Raw genomic sequence first — 16139 nt, 5'->3', positions numbered from 1 at the left:
AGTTCTTTGTGGCACACACCAAATTGCACAGCGAGTAATTAGGCCATTTCATATTTCCACTTTAATCCATTGTGTTTAGTAAATTAAGAGCTAAGTATAGTATATAGCATTGCAATTTAAATTTAATTCATATAGATTTATTAAAGGGACACTTTCCAGGGGAGAAGAGTCCACTGCTTCATTCATCACTTGTGGGAAATAAGAACCTGGCCACCAGGAGGAGGCAAAGACACCCCAGCCAAAGGCTTAAAAACCTCCCCCACTTCCCTCATCCCCCAGTCATTCTTTGCCTTTCATCACAGGAGGTTGACAGAGAAGTGTCGGAAGATTCGGAGTAGTCTCTTATGAAGGGTAGTACTCTTCGCAATGGGACTGGAGTTTTAAATAGTCCTGTCAGCCTCTCAGTGGGAGCATGGGTGAAAGTTAGTCCGGAGATGAAGGGGGAGTTCTTCTGCGAAACCATTCTAACTCATATTAACAGCTCCTTAAGCAAGCAGCGTTGACGAGTTTCGCTGCCTGCTTTTATTCTCTCAAGTTCATGTCAGGAGTGACGCTACTAACCTGTCACACTTGAAGGGCCGTGTTCCTGTTCCACAGCGTTGATTCTGATAAGATTGTTTCATTATATGTATATATGTGATAACGCAAGAAGACAGGGTCACAGTGTGACTCCTTTTATCTGTATAGAATCTAGGGTAATACCCTCGGAAGGGGGTTATTGGACAGGGGGGATTGTACTATACATAATAATGTTTATTGTGTTTTTTGCTGCACTTGTGTGAGGTGAGGTTCTGTCAATGTGGAACAGTTAGAGAGAGATTGAGGCGGGCTTTTTGGAGCTTCTCTCGCTCAGGGCAGGGGTGGTCCTTGTGACCAGGTGTGGCCTCAGTAACTTCCTCTTTCTCAACCTGTGTTCGGAGGAGACGAAAGCTGTTTCTTGTAGTCCGGTTCATAGGAGGTGGTGAGTGCCCTGGCCATTGGGATATAAAGGTGCCATTTAATCCATAATCAAGTCCGTAATAATGGCGCAAGCTATGGAGGACTCTATGTTGGAGGATACTCCTTCCTTATCTAAAACTACTAACTGTGTATACTGTGAGGAGGTTCCGGTGGAACCGCCGTTACAGCTCTGTTCCACATGTTATGACAATATTACTACTTCTAAAAAGAATAAAGTATTTAGTACAACTGAGCCGTCCACCTCTGAGGGTTCTCCGTCCCGCAAGGTGCGTTCCCTACAAGCATCTCCGATTACAGAAGCAGTTCCCCAGGGCACTACTAACCCTCCCGCGGGAGGGGCCCTTTGGCCTCCAGACTTCGCCGATCAATTGCAGACTGCGATTTCTGCGGCCATAAATGCGATGCCTCGTCCTACTAAGCGGAAGGTACAGTTCTGCTATCCGTCTCAGGGGTCTTAGACTCTGCTGGATATTACGGACAGATTATCCGCGGAGGAGGACAATTCCGACTTATCAGAGGATGCCGCTTCTGAGACGGAATCGGCTACTTCTAGGCTTCCGTCTGCGGAAGAACCTGATTTCAAATTTAAGATGGAGCATTTGCGTTTTCCTGCTGAAGGACGTGCTTGCTACGCTAGAGGTTCCGGAACCAAAACTACCGGAGGAACCTTCTATCCCTAAACTGGATAGGGTTTTACGAGGATAGGGTAGTGCCTCAGGCCTTCCCGGTTCTTATCAAAATGGCGAACATTATTAATAATGAATGGGAGAAACTAGGTTTGGCCTTTTCTCCCTCGTCTTCTTTTAAGAAGCTTTCCCCGTTCCAGACGCGCAGCTTGAATTGTGGGGAACCGTCCCTAAGGTGGATGGTGCTATCTCCACGCTCGCTAAGAGAACGACCATTCTGCGTGAGGATAGCTCCTCTTTTAAGGAACCAATGGAGCAGTTCATGTTGCGGAAAATGTTCCAACTGATGGTGTTCGTGTTCCAACCGGCTGCAGCTGTCGCTGCGGTGGCTGGTGCGGCTACCTATTGGTGTGACGCATTATCAGCAATGGTCAAGGTGGAGACCCCCCTCGAGTAGATTTTGGATTGAATCAAAGCCTTAAGGGTAGTGCATTCGTTCATTTGTGATGCTAACATGCAGATTATTCGCCTGAATGCTAAGACGTCAGGGTTTTCTGTTTTAGCTCGCAGGGCTCTGTGGCTAAAATCGTGGTCTGCTGACATGACGTCTAAGTCTTGCTTGCTTTCACTACCATTCAAGGGTAAGGTTTTGTTTGGCCCGGGCATGGATTCTATCAAATCTACTGTAACAGGTGGAAAGGGCGCCTTCTTACCTCAGGATAAGAAAGCCAAGCCTAAGGGATATACTTTTCGTCCCTTTCGTGCACAAGTCTCAGCGCCAGCAGCCGTTCGGCAAAATCTGAGCAATCCAAGGGATCTTGGAAGCCAGCAAACTCTTGGAATAAGTCCAAGCAGAACAAGAAGCCCGCCAAGTCAAAGTCGGCATGAAGGGGCAGTCCCTGACCCGTCATTGAACCAGGTAGGGGGAAGACTATCTCTTTTTGCAGGGGCCTGGAGGGCAGACGTTACAGACCCTTGCATCCTGGAGGTCATCGCCCAGGGATACAGGATAGGTTTCAAATCGTATCCGCCCAGAGGCAGGTTCCTCCTGTCAAACATCTCTTCGAAACCAGAAAAGAGAGACTCCTTCCTGGGATGTGTGAGGGATCTCTCTTGGGGTAATCGTCCCAGTTCCTCCAGCAGAAAGAGGTCTGGGGTATTATTCAAACCGTTTCGTGGTCCCAAAAGAGCAGGGCACGTTTTGTCCAATTCTGGACCTAAAGGCCCTAAACAAGTTTTTGTCAGTCCCATCGTTCAAGATGGAGACGATCAGGTCAATTTTTCCCCTGTTTCAGGAGGGGCAATTCATGACGACTATAGACCTGAAGGATGCTTACCTTCATGACCCAATCCACAAGGATCACTTAAAATTTCTAAGGTTCCCCTTCCTGGACCAGCACTTCCAGTTTGTAGCCCTTCCGTTTGGTCTGGCGACAGCCCCAAGATTCTTTACAAAGCTTCTGGGAGCTCTTCTCGCAGTAGCGAGAGCCAGAGGAATTGCAGTGGCTCTGTATCTAGACGATATCCTGGTCCAGGCTCCATCCTACAGTCTGGCGGAGGATCATTCGAGAGCTCTCCTCCTGCTACTTCGGTCCCATGGGTGGAAGATAAACAAAGGAAAGAGTTCATTGGTCCCCAGCAACAGGGTGGAGTTCATGGGTACGATACTAGATTCTTCTGCAATGAAGATATTTCTGACAGACCAGAGACGTTGAAAGCTTGCATCCAACTGTCTAGCCCTGCAGCCATCCTCCAGGACATCTTTGGCCAGGTGTATGGAGGTAATCGGGCTCATGGTATCCAGCATAGATGTCATACTATTCGCCAGGTTTCATCTCAGATCTCTGCAGCTGTGCATGTTGAGACAATGGAACGGTGATCATTCAGATTTGTCCCAACAGATATCTCTGGACAGACCAGTGAGGGAGTCCCTGTCTTGGTGCACCCGGCCGGGCTAGTTGTCCCAGGGGACTTCCTTCCTGAGACCATCCTGGGAGATAGTAACCACAGATGCAAGTCTATCAGGATGGGGAGCTGTTTGGGGTGCCAGAAGGGCACAAGGCAGATGGACTCGAGAGGTATTGAGTCTACCCTCTGGGGTCATCCCAATTCATCAGATTCCAATTGGACAACATCACCTTGGTGGCTTACATAAACCACCAGGGGGGGACGAGAAGCTCCCTAGAAATGAGGGAAGTATCTTGAATTCTGGAATGGGCAGAGACTCACAATTGTTAGCTCTCAGCGATCCACATTCCTGGTGTGGATAACTGGGAAGTGGATTTTCTAAACAGACAACCATTTCATCCAGGGGAATGGTCTCTCCGCCCCGAGATGTTTGCGGAGATCTGCAACAGATGAGGGATGCTGGAAATAGATCTCATGGCGTCCAGACTCAATTGCAAGCTACCCAGATATGGGTCGCAATCTAGGGATCCCTGGGTGGAACTGATAGACGCCTTGGCGGTACCCTGTGACTTCAGCCTAACCCTACATATTTCCACCGTTGCCTCTTCTACCTCGAGTAGTAGCCCGCATCAAGCAGGAGCAAGCTTTGGCTATTCTGATTGCTCCGTCGTGGCCGCGTACGACGTGGTTTGCGGATCTAGTGGCAATGTCGTCATATCCGCTGTGGAAGCTACCTTGTAACTGCTAGTTTGAGGTCCTTTTCTACATCAAAATCTCGATTCTCTGAGGCTGACTGCTTGGCGATTGAATGCCTAGTCTTAGCCAAAAGAGGTTTTTCGGAGAGAGTGATTGACGCTCTCGTCCAGGCCAGGAAGCCGGTCACTAGACACAAGGTGTGGAGGACCTACTTGTCCTGGTGTAAGGAAAGAGGATACCCATGGCATAAGGTCAAGGTATCCAGGATTTTGGCCTTTCTCCAGGATGGTCTGGATAAGTGTCTTTGCCATTAGTTTTTTTATTGGTAATGTTGCATAGGAAGCTATGCGGAGCTTCCTGACATTGTCCTTTGTTCAGGCTCTGGCTATGATTAGACCAGTTTTCAAAAATCAGGCTCCTCCCTGGAACTTAAACTTGGTGCTTAAGGTCTTGCAGAGGGTTCCGTTTGACATTAAAATTCTCTCATGGAAGGTCCTGTTGTTATTGGCTATTGCATCGGCACACAGAGACTCTGAGTTGGCGGCCTTACAATTTGAGCCTCCTTACTTGGTTTTTCATGCTGACAAAGCCGTTCTACGAACCGGTTTGGGATTTCTTCCCAAGGTAGTGTCGAGTTGTAACATTAACCAGGAAATAGTGGTTCCTTCCTTGTTTCCTGGCCCATCCTCTTTGAAAAAGAGGTTACTTCATAATCTGGATGTGGTTCGGAACTTAAAGTTTTATCTTTAAGCCACAAAGGAGTTCAGACAGACGTCGTCCTTATTCGTTGTGTATTCTGGAAGGTGCAGGGGGCAGACGGCCTCTGCAACTTCTCTATCTTTTTGGTTGAGGAGTATGATCCATCTGGCTTATGAGACAGCGGGACACAAGCCTCCTCAGAGGATTACGGCTCACTTGACTAGAGTTGTGGCCTCTTCTTGGGCCTTTAAGAATGAGGCTTCTATGGAGCAGATTTGTAAGGTGGCAACCTGGTCATCCTTACATACTTTAGCAAAATTCTACAAATTTGACGTTTTTGCTTCGGCGGAAGCAGCTTTTGGGAGAAAGGTTCTGCAGGCTGTGGTGCCCTCAGTATAGGGTCCGCCTCGTTTACCCTTTCGTTTTTCTTAATTCAGTGTCCTCTAGAGCTTGGGTATTTGTTCCGACAAGTGATGAATGAAGCAGTGGACTCTCCTTCCCTTTAAAAGGAAAACATAAATTATGCTTACCTGATAATTTCATTTCCATCGTGGGGAGGAGAGTCCACTGTACCCATCCGTTCTCCGGTAGGCGGACCTAAAGTTATTTTTTGTTTTTCTGGCACCATTTATACCCTGATATTTCTCCTACTGTTCCTTGTTCCCTTGGCAGAATAACTGGGGGATGAGGGAAGTGGGGGGAGGTATTTAAGCCTTTGGCTGGGGTGTCTTTACCTCCTCCTGGGGACCAGGTTCTTATTTTCCACAAGTAATGAATGAAGCAGTGGACTCTCCTCACCACGAGGGAAATTAAATTATCAGGTAAGCATAATTTATGTTTCCATGCAAAAATGATGTACTCTTATTTTTTAAAGGGATATCATGATTCAGATGAAGCATACAATTTTAATCAACTTTCCAACTTTTATTATCAATTTTGCTTTATTCTCTTGTTATCTTTTTATTGAAGAAGCAACAATGGACTACTGGGAGCTAGCTGAACACATCAGTAAGCCAATGACAAGAGGCATATATGTGCAGCCACCAATCAGCAGCTAGCTCCCAGCTCCTGAACCTACCTAGATTTTAGTTTGAACAAAGGATACCAAGAGAATGAAACAAATGAGATAATAGAAGTAAATTGGAAAGTTATTTAAACGTATGCTCTATGTGAATCATGTAAAAGAAATAAATTGAGTTTCATGTCCCTTTAAGAAATGTCACGTTGGCATTAATGACCCTAGAAAGGGGTTAAAAACATAGATAACGTCGCAACTGGGCGCTACAATCATTGTAGCTCCTGAACAGAAAAGGCAGGTGAGCCAATCAGTAGCAGTAGTCACACGGTCAGCCAATCACTGTCTGTTTTGTGCTTGAGAGCTGCAGTGCTTTTGGCTCATGAGTTGGACTACCTATGTGCTTAAACCATTTCCGTTATTTTGTAATTTTTTATTGGAATGTCCCTTTCCATTTACTATTTTATAGCATAAAATAATTACAGCATAGTTTGTTTTTATTCTAAATTGGTGCAATATCTTATTTCCTGTTGCATTTCAGCTATTGCTGTTCTGAAGGACAAGGAACCAGGTTCTTTCATTGTTCGAGACAGCCATTCATTCAGAGGAGCATATGGCTTAGCTATGAAAGTTGCAACGCCGCCTCCTTCAGTTTTACAGCTCAACAAAAAAGGTAAGCTAGCCGTCATTTATTTAAGTAGATGTTTAAAGGGATGTGTTACCTGTATGCTATATCACTTGAAAGTTATGCAGGATAATTGTAAAACGCTGACTAGAAAATATTACATGAACAGCTCTGTCATCTGCATGGAGAAAAAAAAAAAGATTTCATAGTAAACTTCCTTAACCTGAGGAGGGAAATAAAGTGACTGCCTGCACATACCATTTGCACGCTTCCTTGCAAGTCCCGAGTGTAGCATCTTGTGCTGGTTCTTTACAGTGGGATGTGACGACTGAGGAAATCTAGCAAAAAAATACATTTGTCCACGGTTTATAATTTATTTTTTTATTCTTGTTTGCCGTTTCCATCAACAGGTGGTAACTTCAATTTTATCTTGGGCTGTTTGCACTGTAGCTGATATTTGCCTTAAGACCGTTATTAAATATTTCATATCTTATTACAAAGTGCAAACAGGTGCTGTATCACTGAACCTCAGTACACTTCATTATATGAAAGAAGGGAGCCTATTGGGGTAAATAGGATGAGACCCATGCAATGTGTAAGCATAGATCTCAGTGCATGGTACCACTGGCCTGTAAATGCATTGCACGGCAGACTGACTCAAATATACATTTATAATATCTTCAAAATGACGCAATTTGGAGAACTTTTAGGTCTGTTGACTTCTAAATGTGGGAGTACTTTTTTTTTTTACCTCTATCTTTCATCAAACCTAGTAAGTTTTAATCGTATGCTTTAAAGGGACAATAAAGTCAAAATGTAACTTTCATGATTAAGACGGTGCATGTCATTTTAAACAACTTTCCAATTGACTTCTTTTATTAAACTATCCTTGTTCTCTTGCTATCATTTGTCAAATAGCAGCCCTAGTTAGGCTCAGTAGCAGCACTGCATTACTGGCAGCTAGCTTAACACATCAGGTGAGCCAATTTAATGAGGCATATAAGTGGCTACGGATCACCAGCTATCCCCAGTAGTGCATTGCGGCTCTTAAGAACAAAGTAAATTTGTTTAAAATGACATGTTGTAACTGAATCATGAAAGTTTTTATTTTTGACTTTCATGTCCCTTTAAAGGGACAGTAAATAGTATGTTATGGAAAATGTCCTTACGTATTTATGTTACGTAACTGAATGTTTACTGTCCCTTTTAGGTTGCTATTATACAAAGACAGCAGCGGTTTTATTTATTACAAAGGAGGGACTTGGAGAGCAGTCTTAGCACTCAGGTTTTTAAACAAGCATTTTAAGATGGACTCCCACTCCACTGTACTAAGGTTGAATCCTCTTAAAGGGACATGAAACACAACATTGTTCTTTCATGATTCAGATAGAGAATATTTTAAAAAAGTTTTCAATGTACTTCTATTATCAAATTTGCATTGTTCAATTGTTATTCTTTGTTGAAGAGTTATCTAGATAGGTAGTGTGCACGTCTGGAGCTGCACATGACAGTAAATAGTGCTGCCATCTAGTGCTCTTGCTAATGTATAAAATTGTTGCAAAACTGCAGCCATATAGTGCTGCACACGTGCACACTCCTGAACGTACATGTCTGCTTTTCAACAAAGGATAACAAGAAAACAAAGAAAAATGATAATATAATTAAATTAGAAAGTTGTTTAAAATTATATGCTCTATCTGAATCAAGAAAGAAAATGTTTGGGGTTTTATGTCCCTTTAATTCAAGTCTCAAAAGACCTCAAGGATTCATTACTAGTTCACAGCCTTGACAGTCAAGATACTGTAGTTATAGCTCCTCAACTGTTAACTGCTATAGTCTAAATGATCTACTTTTTCAGGGAACATGTTATGATCATTCTTGTCAAAAATCCACTTTGGGAGCTGCACTACATAATACTGAACTTAGAACTACAATTATTTTATTCTCTTGCTCCCATTTGTTCAATGTGGATTTATATTTAAAAAAAGAATGGTCTGAGGGCCATAAAAAACTGCCAAAGATGGCTTTATCTTACCTCTTTTGTGATGTCTAATTAGGTACAGATATAAACAAGCTTATGTACTTATTAGCCAATCACTGTGCAGCATGTAAAAGTACCAGGGTTTTGCATTCCATGGAATGCACTCCAACCTTTCTGGGTGTTTGGGCAGCAAGTGGAAACTATGTTCAGAGTTAAAGTACAGGAAAAGCAGGTAAAAGTGCTAATAAAAGTGCATGATAAAAGATAACATGTTTAGTTGAATGTACCTTTGACTTACCTGTATATAGAGCAGTTCTGCACAGTTATTAACAGGCAGTGCTCATATTAAAGTGATGGTAAACTCTCCCCTTTATAAAAACAGATCTGCAATGTTAGTGATATTTTAGATGGAGTTTAATTCATCAGCTGTAATTTAGATTCGCTATCACTTACTTTTTAATATAGAAATGAAATTCAAATACTGTACCCCTCGCTCCATCGCCCACTTCAAATTGAAATTCAAATTGTTGTCCAATCAGCGCTGATTGGAGAACAGTTCAAGCCGTTAGCTCACAGTGCAGTGTGCGGTGAATTATCTAGATTATATCTACATTAAAATGTAAGTTATAGCGCATCTTCATTACAACTAATGAATTAAACATTTAAAATATCACTAACGTTCCGGATCTGTTTTTATAAAGGGAAGAGTTTACCATCACTTTAATGCACCAGCTCATTTACCAATGGCTTCTAACTGGCAAATGATTCCGTGTATATTCAGGAATGTTTTCAAAAGATGGATCTCTGAACTGCTATATTTCAAAACCATGTGAACGTTACTCAGAAAATAGCCTTTCCTGATATTTGCTCAACATATACAGAAATTACATTAACTTAAAGGGACATTATACACTCATTTTTTCTTTGCATAAATGTTTTGTAGATGATTTATTTATATAGCCCATAAAGTTTTTTTTTTTTAAATGTATAGTTTTCCATATTTTTAAATAAAATTGCTCTGATTTTCAGACTCCTAACCAAGCCCCAAAGTTTTATGAGAATACCGACGTATACCTACTCCAGCTTGCTCCTGTTTGTGTAAAGTCTTTTCATATGCAAAAGAAGGGGGGAGGGGGGAGTGTCGAGTGTGTTATTTCCCACTTGCAGTGGGCTTTCCAGCTGCCTTTTCAACAGAGCTAAACTGAGCTTCTAAGTAAGTTTTTAAACAGCTTTATACTGGATTTTTATATCGGTATCTGTGCATCTTATTCTTTATAGTAGCGTCTATTACATGCAGTTATATGAAAATGAGTGTATACTGTCTCTTTAAAGCCTTTTTTTTTCTTTTGCAAATCATGCAGTTTATGCACCCGCATGAATGATGTAATTACATCTGGTCTCTTTTTCTCTTTACAGTTGGAGATCTGACAAATGAGCTTGTCAGGCATTTCTTGATTGAATGCGTTCACAAGGGAGTAAGATTGAAGGGATGTCCAAATGAACCTTACTTTGGTAAATATTAATAACCGCAATGAAAACTAATAATAAAACAAACCATTGTCGTCATTTCATTGGACAAGTATATTAAGCCTTGATTGGAAAAAAAATCTCATCCTTTTGTGTATTAAAAAAAAACAAGATTGTTGTTGTGTGGCTGTGGTGTTTTTCCTCCTAAGAATGAAGTAACTGTACAATATTTCTGTGGTCTATTAGGGTTTCACTTTGCAAATGCAATTTTAAGACATTTTAAGGCTAATCTTAAAGGGACATTCTAGTGTAAAAAAATGAATAAAATAAAAGCACTCTATTCTGCTCCATATGAGGATACGGTTAGTAAATGGAGCATATACTTTTTTTGGAGGTGATAATCACATAGGGAACAAATACATTTGTTTAGAAATAAAGTTTCCTATCTAAAAAGAACATTTTATTTTCAAGATTAAATATCTATTTATGCTGAGTTTTTCTATAACCCAGAGCACAAGAACAGACTTAGAGTGAAGGGGAAAACTATAGAGGCAGCTGAGGCCTTAAATGTTTTACTGTTTACAGAAGAAGATTGTGTATTTTCAGTGTATAAAAGCTAAGGGACATTTATATTCATAAATAACACTTTAATAAAAATAAATGCTAAGTTTAAAAAGACACAAATTATAAAAAAGAAACTTTTCTTACGTGTTAAAGTATTTTATTATTACTATATTGCTGCTCAAGGATTAAACACATAGGGGTCAATTTATCAAAGTCTTCGCCCCCCCCCCCTGTATTTATGAAGCAGCGGTCATCAGACTGCTGCTTCCCTAACCTCTTCACCCCTCTTAGGTGGCAAATTTCAATCTCACCAGTCTCATCTGACCGGGGAGATTGACAGCTCCTGCGCGTGTTTGCTCTTGTGCAATGCTGAATTCCGGCAGCGAGCAGACAGGGGCGTCAGAGCATGATAAATCGACCCTATAGTCTAGAGCAGCAATGCATTACTGGGACCTAATTGAACAAATCTGGCGAGTTATTGACAAGAGAGAAATGTATGCAGCCACCATTTACCATCTAGCTCCCAGTATTCCATTGCTGCTGCTGAAGATATGTACATATGCGTTTGAACAAAGAACACCAGGAGAACAAAGTATTTATTTAAAAGTGTCTTAGAGTTGTATGTTCTATATGAATCATGAAAGTTTAATTTTGGCTTTCATGTCCCTTTAAATATATTATGGAAATTATACCAACACATACTATTTATCCTCAATATTTACAGACAATTCATGCCATGTTAAAAAAAATTAAAAAAAATAAGTTGCATGCTTTTAATGCTCTGGGGAATGTTTTTCTTCTCATTATTAATGTTCTGCTGGAATTCTTATCTATTATTTATGTTGCTTTTTTAACCACAGGGAGTTTGACAGCTTTGGTTTATCAGCATTCCATTACTCCACTGGCATTGCCTTGTAAATTACTCATCCCTGACAAAGGTATGCATACGTTACAATACTACTTTAGATTGTGTATACTTTTCAAGCTGTCATTGGTTTAAAAGAAAAAATGCTTAGAAATCAGTATGGTTGTTTAAAAACTGATTATGTGTTTCCTATTAATAACGTGCTACCAGTATTTTATTTTATGATTTAGTAGTAATATCCTTTGTCTGTCATTTAAATTAAATTAAAATTCAAATTAAAAAAAACTATTTCCATAAGCACTCATTTATTGAGTGGTAGTAGAAAATTATGTAGGCAACTGTACCCTCTGTGTTTTTTAACATTTCAAAGACAAATATTTACAGTAATGTTTTTTTTTTAAGGTACAGTATTGCAAAAGAATAACATAATCGGAGTGTAAACTATATTAGAATAGATTAAAACGCTGTTTGCTGCAATTGTTTTTCAATTGCCAAACTCCACCAGTTTCCTTATTTGTTAGGAGTCAATCAGGACCACTAAACATAGCAGAATTGCAGAATCAATAAATGCATAAATAAAAGACAATGCAAATGCACTTAGTCTGAATTTCAAATGAGTAATTGATTGTTTTTCTTATAATTTTCAAAGTTGGTTACATTTTCCTTTCCAATGCATCATGTGACCGTCATAAGCCAATTACAAAATGCATATACATATATTCTGTGAATTCTTTCACATGCTCAGTAGAAGCTGGTGCCTCAGAAAGTATGCGTATAAAAAGATTGTGCACATTTAGATAATGAAGGGCGAATTAGAAAGTTGTTTAAAATTGTGTGCCCTTTCTGAATCATGAAAGTTTAATGTTGAATTTAGTGTCTCTTTAAGTCTGGAGATGACAAGGTTATGCCATTGTATTAACAGCGTTCCCATTGTTTGGCTTTGGCAGAAATGATAAACTGCAAATTAGGGACACCCATACTGTATGTGGCAAGGGCTTGTGAAGCCTTTTGTGCTGTTTTAGTTTTAAGGACTGGAAAGTCCACGTTTCAGGCAGAAAAAAAGTACCATTTCCCTTTGATAGTTCAAAGTGTTTACTGCATGAACCCTATATTGGTTTTAATATTAGACTTTTCTTATATATTTTTTTTAGATCCATTGGACGAGATTGCAGAGACAGCTCCACAGACAGCTGCAAACTCTGCTGCTGAACTTCTGAAGCAAGGGGCAGGCAAGTGAAGCTTAAGAACCATATTTGCTTGTCACTACCCAGAATGCCTAACTGTTGTAGAAGTACTAGGCACTGGGAGATTTTTAGAACGCAGATCTTTTGAATTGCTCAAAATAAATGTATTTTATTATAATCCGAAGCATTTGTTCTACTTGTGCTCTTCATACAAGTCAAACATGTCACTTAAGTACATACAAGTTTCATTATATTCATTTATTGTGTGTACACAGAAACATATGGAACTTCTCTTGTTTAAATACCATATTTGTGTAACTTTACACAGATGAGTAAAGATAAACATATAAATTCTGTAGCACAAGTATTTATAGCTAAAATTGTGCTCGTCAATGAACAAAGTGTACAATTGGTTCAGGCTTTATTTTGCTTTTAGTTATTTATCCCTGCCATGCAACACCTTTTTTTATTTCTTCCTCATATGTATAGTAACTCTTATCTCTGAAACGGTTTATAACTTCAGTCTTATCTACCATCTGTCACATCAGATCTTTGGGGACTTGTGGGTGGGCAGACAAGGTGGGCACAACTCAAGAGCCTCCTGGATGAAAGAACAGCAAACTGTGTTCTCTGCAACCTTACTTAAAGGGACAGTCAACTCCAAAATTGTTATTGTTATAAAATAGATAATCTCTTTATTACCCATCCCCCAGTTTTGCATAACCAACACAGTTATATTAATATCCTTTTAAGTCTGATTACCATGTAACTAAGACTCATATTTCAGTTCTTTTTAAGCCAATTAGTGGGGACTGATAAATGACTCCACAGGAGTGAGTGCAATGTTATCTATATGGCACACATGAACTAGTTCTCTCTTGTTGTGAGAAACTGTCAAAATTCACTCAGATAAGAGGCGGCCTTAAAGGGCTTAGAAATTAGCATCTGAGCCTACCTAGGTTTAGCTTTTAACAAAGAATACCAAGAGAAAAAAACTAATTTGCTGATTAAAGTAAATTGTAAAGTTGTTTATTATGACATGCCCTATCTGAATCATGAAAGTTTAATTTTGACTAGACTGTCGGTTTATGATATTTAAAATATTAATTTGCTGCATCCATAGATTTGAAATGTGTCCATCATGAGGGAAATCATGCTAAAGGGACACTGAACCCAAATTTTTTCTTTTGTGATTCAAATAGAGTATGAAATTTTAAGCAACTTTCTAATTTACTCCTTTTATCAAATATTCTTCATTCTCTTGGTATCTTTATTTGAAATGCAAGAATGTAAGTTTAAATGCCGGCCCATTTTTGGTGAACAAACTGGGTTGTTCTTACTGATTGGTGGATAAATTAATCCACCAATAAAAAAAAGTGCTATCCAGAGGCCTGAACCAAAAAAAAAGCTTAGATGCCTTCTTTTTCAAATAAAGATAGCAAGAGAACGAAGAAAAATTGATAATAGGAGTAAATTAGAAAGTTGCTTAAAATTGCATTCTCTATCTGAACCACAAAAGAAAAAAATTGTGTTCAGTGTCCCTTTAATTGGACAGTAAAGACCTGGTCATTACAAGACATTTCTGTTGTTGCTATAAAATATCATATCAGCCAGGTCTAAACATTTTTAAAACAAATTTACATAATTTTTACTGCAATTGTTATTTAACCCCTTAAGGACCAGCGATGTACCCTGTATGTCGCTGGCCTTTTTTTGGGACTTGATTGTTTTATAGCGCGGTCTTGCCACCAGCGTTAAGACTGCTCTATTCCACAAAGCCTTCTGGAGGGAGGGCATTAATAGCGTGTTCTTGCTAGACTTGTGCTATTATGTCCTGAAAAAAACCCTTAACGACCAGTGACATACAGGGTACATTGTGGTCATTAAGGGGTTAATAGCCACACTTCACCCATCATTTACTTTATTGGGAGGATCTAATTTGGTTTTTAGTCTGCCAACAACTAGGTCATACTGTTAGTATAAAGTTCATTGTTTTGCAGCTGTTATTAGTTAAAGCCAATTAGGCACAAATGTGTAGAAGAGCTAGCCTCGAGAAGTTAGCAAGTTGTGAGAAAGATAAAATACATAATTGTTAGAGCTAAATTACATGAGAAGGGGACAAAATAAACAAGGAAAGCATATTGCAACGTCGTCTCATTACTCATAACTAATCATTTTTTATTTACTGTCCCTTTACAGTGAGATTTAAAATAAAAAAAATTGCATATTTTTTTAATAGAAACAGTAACGGCTCTGAACATTTACTCAACAGTTACATTGCTCTTCTAATTCAACTGTGTTACTTATTTCTTTTAATAATATTTTCCTACGTCCTCTATCTTTTTAGAATAGTCTTTGGATTTGATGAAAATAGTGTTCTTGAAAACATAAGTGATTGTAACAATCATGTGTAAAATAATTGAATTTAGTCATGTGTTTCCTGCAGCATGCAATGTTTGGTATCTCAATTCGGTGGACATGGAGTCGTTGACGGGATATCAGGCAGTGCAGAAAGCTTTGAGCATTACTCAAGTACAAGATCCACCCCCTATCTCAACTGTGGTACACTTCAAGGTGTCTGCTCAAGGAATCACATTAACAGACAATCAACGCAAGTAAGTAAACGTGCTGTATTATTACCATTACTTGGTATCGTTAATTCTTGGGTCAAAATCCACAATTGAGTAACTACACACTGGATCATAAAGAGTAGAAACGGGTATTCCCTACAATCCAACCCCATTATATGATGATATTTGGAAAATGATATTGCCAAGGGTGTGACGAGATTGAGGGGACCCCTCAGAAACTCAGAAAGGTGTCAATTTGTTTTATCAGAATTTGGAAAATATTATCCAGACTGCTTTCACTACTGAAGACTAGGCCACCAATGAAAAGATGCCGCTAAAAACTGGGGCAATAATCTAATTCTATATCCATTATTTTGGGCCTTTCAAAATAGTTAAGAAACCTTGTATTATTTTAAATATTTTATATTGATTACTGTGGAAAAATAAAACTGTTGTCCATTTATTTACCAAACTAAGTGGTCATTAAGAAATGCATTCTCTTTTATCAGTGTAACCATAAATTGTGTAATTACAGGCAGTGATTATTATGTGTAAAGGAAACAGACTGTTTTAAAAGTTTTATTTGGACAATTTGTAACCACTACATATAAAAATCATTAGTACACTGTGCCATTAAATGCTGTGCTGTTCTGAGAAAACGTTATATGATTCAACTGACTTCAAAAGGGAAAAGCATGATTAAGGGCTTGTTGTTCCTGAAACGTTGCTATTTATTTGCATGTAACACCTAAATACAAGGGCCTCTGGTCCATTTTAAAGAAAGTGGTGCTGTTGCTTTTTGTTCTATATGCAACATTGGAGGGTGAGCAGAGACCCAGAAGCAACTTGCACACTACAGCAAAAAAACATTGAAAGGTTGAGTGTTGTGCTCCCTACTGTGTTTCTGACTTCAAAAGGAATCCAGAAACCCCAAAATATCTGACCCATCATTAAAGGGACATGAACCCCAATTTGTTTC

At 39.4% G+C, this 16139-nt stretch overlaps 1 protein-coding gene across 1 annotated transcript in view; it reads left to right on the top strand.

Annotated features, from left to right (window-relative positions):
- TNS3 (tensin 3) overlaps positions 1–16139 on the top strand; it is a 588043-nt gene that overhangs the window by 557531 nt on the left and 14373 nt on the right. Inside the window, exons 25-29 of the mRNA XM_053714333.1 lie at positions 6446–6577; positions 9927–10022; positions 11402–11479; positions 12558–12635; positions 15037–15205. Coding sequence (XP_053570308.1) covers positions 6446–6577; positions 9927–10022; positions 11402–11479; positions 12558–12635; positions 15037–15205 — 553 coding nt within the window. The remainder of the gene's footprint in view (positions 1–6445; positions 6578–9926; positions 10023–11401; positions 11480–12557; positions 12636–15036; positions 15206–16139) is intronic.

The sequence above is a fragment of the Bombina bombina genome, chromosome 5, assembly GCF_027579735.1.
Source record: "Bombina bombina isolate aBomBom1 chromosome 5, aBomBom1.pri, whole genome shotgun sequence".
Lineage (NCBI taxonomy): Eukaryota > Metazoa > Chordata > Amphibia > Anura > Bombinatoridae > Bombina > Bombina bombina.
This window is presented reverse-complemented; position numbering and strand designations above follow the sequence as displayed.